The 8,048-nt window shown below is 36.3% G+C and overlaps 2 protein-coding genes and 1 non-coding gene across 3 annotated transcripts; 2 read left to right on the plus strand and 1 right to left on the minus strand.

Moving 5' to 3' along the window:
• Window positions 1-1,228: 1,228 nt before the first annotated feature.
• LOC135127235 (prefoldin subunit 2-like) lies at window positions 1,229-2,240 on the minus strand. The gene is made up of 2 exons (XM_064053644.1): window positions 2,026-2,240; window positions 1,229-1,868 (listed from the first exon to the last, which is right to left on the minus strand). Exons 1-2 carry the CDS (start codon window positions 2,172-2,174, stop codon window positions 1,565-1,567), a joined length of 453 nt encoding a protein of 150 aa, XP_063909714.1. The 5' UTR covers window positions 2,175-2,240; the 3' UTR covers window positions 1,229-1,564.
• Window positions 2,241-2,362: 122 nt separating this feature from the next.
• On the plus strand, window positions 2,363-5,257 carry LOC135127234 (vang-like protein 2). Its single transcript, XM_064053643.1, has 2 exons — window positions 2,363-3,093; window positions 3,139-5,257. The coding sequence occupies exons 1-2, from the start codon at window positions 2,969-2,971 to the stop codon at window positions 4,679-4,681; spliced, it is 1,668 nt and encodes a 555-aa protein (XP_063909713.1). The 5' UTR covers window positions 2,363-2,968; the 3' UTR covers window positions 4,682-5,257.
• A 355-nt stretch (window positions 5,258-5,612) lies between these two features.
• Trnas-uga (transfer RNA serine (anticodon UGA)) lies at window positions 5,613-5,694 on the plus strand. The gene has a single exon. It is a non-coding gene; the product is annotated as a tRNA-Ser (tRNA).
• The last annotated feature ends 2,354 nt before the right edge of the window (window positions 5,695-8,048 follow it).

The following is an 8,048-nucleotide window of genomic DNA, read 5'->3' on the forward strand; positions in this document are numbered from 1 at the left end:
ACTTAAAACATGTCTAAAATGGTAAAATTTTGTAGTAATTAACTTAAATCCTCTGCTTTTCTCGTGCAACCCCTTTAAATATGGCAAAAGTTGAACATCAAAGTTACTAGCGATGGCAATTTGGCATCGGAGTTTATAAATGACAATTTTCAGTACTAAAAGCAACATCAGCGGGAACTTGCATATCAACAGCAAGTTTATAAATCCCACTTTAAAAATGGGGTCGACCTTGAGGCGTTGTTTAGTCAGTCGCTATGAATGTCACAATATATCCAAACATCATGTCAAGTCAAAAAGATGTGAAACATTCTGTATATACTCAACAAAAATTATAGGCAACCAACAATACACTGCTACTTACTAATAATGAAATCGTTCCCGCTCAACTCGATAAGTACTTAAATGGAAAGCACCTTGTTATTAGCTGAACTAAATAAGAGTGGCACTACTTTTAAACGCCACGAGCTCACTTTTCTGGTACTTTTATTTCAATGATTTTATTTATTTTAATTTAATTCATCTAAATAGGTAATTTTAATTGTTGCATGTTCAATAAAATCAGTTACTTTAATTGAAATAACATAAACTTATACACAATTATTATATTAAATATGGTTACTAGTATATTCCGCGTGATCCGAAATAACTGAGTCTGTTGGCAGTACTTTTTAAACAAAAAGGTGAACTTTTCTTGCGTTTATGTTGGCGTGACGGAAATAATTATGTGACAGATATGTCAATCGTAATAACATGCGATGAATTTAGGTTATGTTTTGAATACCTTTCGCATATTAAAAATGTTAACAATTTCTCGATCTTGACAGCTGACAACTGGAAATTAAGAAAACATCATGATACCAATTTCAACTAAAAATCCAGAATTGCCAACAGACTCATTTTTGATCACAAGTGTTTTCTAATAATTGACAAGGTCATAAGTAACTTTGACTGCATTTTAATTGCTAAATCACTTATAATTATAATAACTAGAAGTTTTACTCTAAAAATGAAGTCATTCAAACATTACTTATATAACGTTTGAAGAAAAAATACTTATTATTTAATGTGTTTTTACTTCGAGCTAGGGAAGTATTGTAATCGCGTCCATCGGCCGACTCCTATTTTCACATTTTCTCGACCCTTCATGACTCCTAGAGCACCATCCTTCACGACTCTTTTAATCACAACACTTACAACAGGTTACAAAATGAAAACACTCAGTAGCAAATACAAATGTGATATTTTTATATTACTCAATTTAAACGCAAACTCAAAATTAAAACAACTACAGCAATGACGTGTACTATTTACACACAACCTAAAATATATGTTAAAAATACCATATCATACCATTTAAAGTCTTATTATATCGAGATTGAAAAAATATAAAACTGGTATTCTACAAATTGAAACTTCGATATCATTTTTACAAAGTTTACACAGAACTTTAGCAAATGACCTAACCTTGAAAACAATCTATAAATGCAGACCGAAGTTTTTTTAGCAACATACATTAAATAAATAATCTGCGAGACTTGTTATTATCAAAAAAGCGTGTATACAGTTAAGACACTAAAACATTGCCTCTGCTGCTCTCCGACGCCGAGACCTGCTCTTCCTGCTTCGAGTTCGAACTAGGCGCGTCCAAACCTCTAAAACTAATATTATACTTCTCTCTGTATTCATTAATTTCGACCCCCTTCTTAGTAATCTGTTCCTTGAGCTTCTCGATCAACTCCTTCAACTTTTCCAAATTCGAAATTAGGGCCGGCAGAACGTCTTTCACTTTTCTTTCAGTCAAAACGCCCCCCACTAATCTGAAACAGCGCCGGTCTTCGTTCACGTTCTGAAGAGTGGCGATCACCATTCTGAAAAAGTGAGGTTATGGTGAAGTTGCGAAAGAAGTTCGAACGATTTACGTAAGTTGGCACGCCGAAGACGTTATTTCCGTTATTCGGGCTATAAATAGCGCGGTTCTTCGACGAAAATGGGGCTATTTTGGGTTATAACCCGAAAACTACTTACTTGTGTTCGTTGGAGTCGGCTTCAAATTCTGTCAGTTTAGACGAGAGATTGCGCTGCTCTTGTCGAAGGGTTTGAAAGCCGTTGAGAATTTCTTCAGGGCTGAGCCCTTTAGAGGACTTACGATCATGCTTTTTCGAATCACTTGCCATTTTTGGTAAACATAAATCGGAGCCGGAATGTCACTTTGTCACGGTCACGTGATTCGGGGTGGCAACCTGGCGCAACTAAACGCACTATTTTTGTTTTTTAAATGTGGAAGAAAGACGGGAATTACAATTTTAAAAATAATTGATTAGTTGCGACGAGTTTGCTGTTGGTTTCGTTTCGTCTAAAATCGCATTTTGTTTTTTTTGTGCAAAATTGATTTTTTTTGGTGAGTGCTCTATTTAGTGACTTTAGTGGATTCGGTAGCCATGTTGGAACTATAATTTATGGGGCAATTAAATTGCTCCAAACGTAGGCGTTTACATTTTACATAAATCGAAAGTGTTTTAAATTAAGTTTTGGTTATTTTCAATCAAAACAGTGTCGGGGAGTGTTTACGACAATTCTTGTTTTCGTTTTGGCCATTTCTTGTGCGAAAATGTGTGCGAGAAGTTCCACCTTTGGAAGAAAAAACCGCTCAGAAGCCGCCGATTAAGACCATCGGATTCCGCTGGTTTTAATTACCATATAAAAAAGTATTGGCGACAAATGCAGAAATAATGGGCTTCGATGAATCGAACCCGGAAGAGCCCTACGGCGCTAAATAACGGAAACTCGCAATTTTTTTCAAATAGAAAAAGACATGTTTACAAAATGTCATCAACGCTTCTGAAGAGTCATTGAACTTGTTATTAATGAGTTAATTTGGAATTCGCCGAAAATTGTTAAACGAAGGTGCCGTCAAACGATCACTCATGACATTGTTTTGTACTAGAGAGTTCCATTTTTGTAAAAATTCATGGGCAACGAGAACCGAGATATGGAGACTGAGTCCATAAAGTCCGAAAACAGTTCAAGATCGAGACGTTCCAGGGGGCATAGAGAGAGAAATAATTACCGACAGCATTCCCATCGAAGCACCAGGTAAAAAAAATTTTGTTTAAGTTAGTGATTGAAATCGCTTTTCAGAAGTAGTAAATCGCGCAAGAACGACGACATGGCCCCCTTTCAGACCGCCGTCACGCTCACCCCCGACAACCGCGACGGACAAGAAGTCATCGAGGTCCAAATTTTGCCCCAGGATGACAACTGGGGCGAAAACACCACTGCCATAACGGGAAACACGTCCGAACAGTCTCAATCCACCGAAGACGTGAGCAACTGGCCTGGTGAACCTGACACCGGGCTGTCTTTCGTCTGCCAAAGATACATGGGAACAGTGCTAACTTACGTTCTTTCCATAGTGGCCTTCCTGAGCCCCCTAGCCATGGTGGTTTTACCAAAACTGGGCTTCTTCCCCGCGCTGTCGTCACGATTGGGGCTAGCAGACAGCACCAAGCTGCTGGCTTGTGGCGCCGAATGCAAAGGACAGTTAGTGTCTTTAGCTTTCAAAATGGCAATACTGGCAGTAGGGGCGTGGGCGGTTTTTTTGCGGAAGCCGCACGCGACTCTGCCTAGGTTTTTTCTGTTCCGAGCTGCCGTGTTGGCGTTTGTTTTAGTTTGTAGTTTCGCGTATTGGTTGTTTTATATTGTTCAGGTGACGGAGACGGCCAGGGCTGCCACCACTCCGGAAGAAACGGTAGATTATAAGGCACTAGTAGCGTATGCTTCTAGTTTGACTGATACGTTACTTTTTATTCACTACTTAGCTGTAGTTTTAGTGGAAATAAGGCACCTGCAACCTATGTATTACATCAAGGTTGTACGGAGTCCAGATGGCGCTAGTCGTGCTTACGGTATAGGGCAGCTGAGTATCCAAAGGGCGGCTGTTTGGGTCCTCGAGAAGTACTACACCGAGTTTCCGATTTACAACCCGTACTTGGAGCGCATCCCGGTGTCCAAATCCCGGAAGAACTCCTCTAGTTTTAAGTTCTATGAAGTCGACGGTGTCAACAACACGAGTTTGCAGCAGTCCCAGTCCCGAGCTATGTTGGCGGCGCATGCGCGCCGCCGTGACTCGAGCCACAACGAGCGCTTCTACGAAGAACACGAGTACGAACGAAGAGTGAAGAAGCGCAGGGCGAGGCTAATCACGGCCGCTGAAGAGGCTTTCACACACATTAAACGCTTACATAACGACCAAGTGCCTGCCATTCCGATGGATCCTCACGAAGCCGCGCAGGCGATTTTTCCTTCGATGGCTCGGGCCTTGCAGAAGTACCTCAGGGTGACGAGGCAGCAGCCGCGTCACTCCGTAGAGTCGATTTTAGCGCATTTGGCCAATTGTTTGAGCAACGATCTCACCCCTAAGGCGTTTCTGGAGCAGTACTTAATCAGCGAGCCGGTTTTGCAGAACGAGAAGGAGGTGAAGGAGGTGCAGACGTGGGCGCTGATTTGCGAGGAGTTGCTGACGAGGCCTATAGGGGATAGTACTAGTTTTCAGCTGAGGCAGAACGACGTGTCGCTGTTGTGTTCTATAAGGAAGTTTCCGCATTTTAATATTACGGAGGAGGTGGTGGATCCGAAAAGTAACAAATTTGTTTTGAGGTTGAATTCGGAAACGTCGGTATGACCTATAGTTTACGATCGACTGATTTAGACATATCAGTTGACGAGTTGATATTCCATTTGTATAAGTACTGTGTGTATTTTTGTAAAAACGGTTTTTCTTTTTTGTATAGGATACTCAAGCAATTGTGATATGTTTTGGTTGCAATAATCATTTCCGCTCAAAGAATACTCTCTATTTATTTCTTTTTTACTTTTTTATTATTGTTTACGAATGCACAAAGTGTAAATTTTAGCACAGCGTAAGTTAATTCCGATAGTGAATCTCGATTTTACTATGTACATACTTCATGAGTCCAATTTCTTGTAAACTGTTGTTGATATATTATACACACGTGGAGTATTTAGAAAACCATTTACAAAAATGTAGTCGAAGTAGAAATAGTTTGCAATACTTTGGACGAAAGGTGCCTAACATTTTAGACAAATTTTTAACATGTGGGTGCAATTTCTATACTATGTAGCCTTTTAGCTTATCGCAAAGATCAGTATTCCAAAAATAAGACATGAATGTAACATTTTATAAATCTATTGATGTATGTACACCGTTTTGTGAAGTGTGAATAAATGTACTAATTTTTAAAAAGTTTTTTTTTTCAACATGTATATATAAATTTGCCGCTAAAATTGCAGTTTCAACGAAGCGGCAAAAGTAACGCCCATGTTAATATGACGCTCTTTATAGACCTGATAAAACCAAAATGTGTTACATAATCCACGTTTTTTTTTTAAGTAATTTTTCTCTAATTCTTCATTAAATTGAAAATATAAACATAAACACTATTGTTGGATTTTTAATTAACGTTTGAATGAACTTTGCAAACAATAAAAAAGAAATGCAGTAATTAAGTATCAGTTAATTGTTAATTTACATGAAAAATTTCCATTTTGGTGCGCGACGCTTACCACCCAAACATTGTTGCCTGTGTTTGCAAGCTGCGGTGTCCGAGTGGTTAAGGAGATGGACTTGAAATCCATTGGGTTCTGCCCGCACAGGTTCGAATCCTGTCCGCAGCGTCCTTTTTTTTTTCATTTTGTGTATGCATATAAATATGAAAATTGCATAAACGTGTAATATTTGTATTTGATTTTAATAAAAAAAGTAAATTTTAATGTCACATACACTGGTATCTATGTACGAGATTTAAAAAAAAAATCAAGCAATTCTGAAAATGTCGGAAATCACCAAGTACACATTGACTGTGTTTTTGAAATTTTGGTAGTACACTGATTTACAGAAAATGATAAAGTTAATAAAAATTACTCCTATAATTTATCCCTCCAAAATGTTGATAAATTTAAAACATGTTTAAAATGGAAAATTTGTATAAGGAAATATCCGTTTTTAAATTAGGCTCCGCCCATAATTGCAAAATCCATATTTCTTTGCAAAAATGTACCATTTAAATCATGTTTTAAGTTTCTTGTTGTGAAAAGATGGCTATGTGTATAAAAAAAAGAAAAATATAAATACCTGTCAAGATAAGACTAATTTTGGCAAATGACATATCCTCTAAGAAAATAAGGGTGGGTGGGCGCGGCTAGTACTTGCCAAGATAAGATTGATTTTGGCAGACAACTTATTCTTCTAAAAAAATAAAAATAAAAAAAGAAAAATCGACAAATTGAAAAATCGGATAAATGAGAAATCGGAAAATTGTACAACTGTATAATCGGAATATCAGACATCGAAATATCGGAAAATTGAAAAAAAAACAAATCTTATAAAATCCAACTCGAAATTCCAGTTTTCATTTTTTTTAGTTTTTAGATTTTTCAACTTTTTACGTATGGTTGTGTGTTATTTTTTTGAAGAAAACGAAGGATGATGATTATTATTATTATTATTATTATTAAATAATTTTATCACAAAACTGAGTGTTTTTAAAAAATTAGCTTCAAGAACAACAACACCAGGGAATTTTGAAGAAATTTTCACTTACGGTAGAATCTAAGATTTAAAACAAAGTAAAAACTGGCCACCCACCATTCTGTTTTGATCACTCATTTTATTGGCTCTGAGGCGGAAGCTCGGTTTTATATTGACAAATAATAGAATCTTGGATTACTTTTTTCATAAAAATTTATTTTTACCAGTTTTTTTTTTCGAAAAACTAGTGCCGAAAGTAATCACAATGAGGTACAATTGTAAACGCCGCCCCCTGTTTTCCGAGCCAATGAAATGATTTATTAAGGTGGAGCTTGTGCGAATGGGAGGAGCATCGGGAGTACAGCTCGTAAATATGATTCTCACGTCAGGCGTGCTTATTTACCATCAGCTTAATACCTTCTAGTGATTTTGTTTAACATTTTTTCTATTTTATCATCAATGGTTTAACAGATTTGCCTAAGATAATAATGTTATTAATTAACAGTGTTAAGAGTAATCACTAGAATGAAGAGCGGGTGGGTGGGCGGGCCTATTGCTTGCTTATAAAAGGGTGTAGGAAAAAGTTAACCTAGCATCACCCACTCACCCATTCTCTCATTTTTTTTCTTCTCAAATAAGATAAATTTTATAGCAAATAATGTAACAAAAAAAAAGGGATTAGCGGTTGTTTTTTTTTTTTTTATAGCCTACACACTACAAAAGAACATACATATAATTTATATATATTTATACCGCGTGTCTGAAAAATTTCGGATTAACTCTCCACTACGCTCTTAATCATCAAAATCTTTCGGTATGGAAAAAATAGTACAAAAATTCCTTCTCGCACTTTGGTGGAGTTATATAATGATTTTGAAATTGGTTCTTTTGCTAAGTTTAATAACTAAACAACTAATAAAACTTTTAGTTAATATTTTTCTCGCCCATGACCATGTTTAATTACCATTTCAGTTAGAATTAATATACAAAGAAATGATTGTATTGTTTTTGTAATAGTGAGTTAATTTTAGGCCCCTGGTGTTTCATTTTCGGATAAATTGAAAAGAATCTGGTGTTTTGTTGCTGGATGAACCTGAAAAAATATTTTGAGCTTTCAGTGTTTTATTTTTTATGAATTTGAAAAAATCTTGAGTACCGCAATGTTTTTTTTTTTTTTTGTAATTCGGAAGACTCTTGTGTACCTATGGTGTATTATTTTGGGAGCCCTTGGAAATTTTGTGTGTAAATTATTTAAAACAATTTTGGGGGACTTTAGTGTTCTATTTTTGGAAAATTCTGACCTGACCTGTTTTTGAGTTAATTTTGGGACCTCGCTTTTTTTTTGAAAAATTTAAAACAATTTTGAGGTTCTAGGTGTTCTTGTTTGGACAGAATTTGAAAGTGCTTTGGACCCTCTAGTGTGTTTTCTTATAATAATTCAATTAAATTTCTTAAAGGATACGTCATTTGCTAAAATTAGTCATATCTTGGCAATTACTAG

Source organism: Zophobas morio, unplaced genomic scaffold (genome assembly GCF_036711695.1).
Source record: "Zophobas morio isolate AGI-343-1 ecotype UQ-CSIRO unplaced genomic scaffold, CSIRO_AGI_Zmor_V1 ptg000011l, whole genome shotgun sequence".
Classification (NCBI taxonomy): Eukaryota; Metazoa; Arthropoda; class Insecta; order Coleoptera; family Tenebrionidae; genus Zophobas; species Zophobas morio.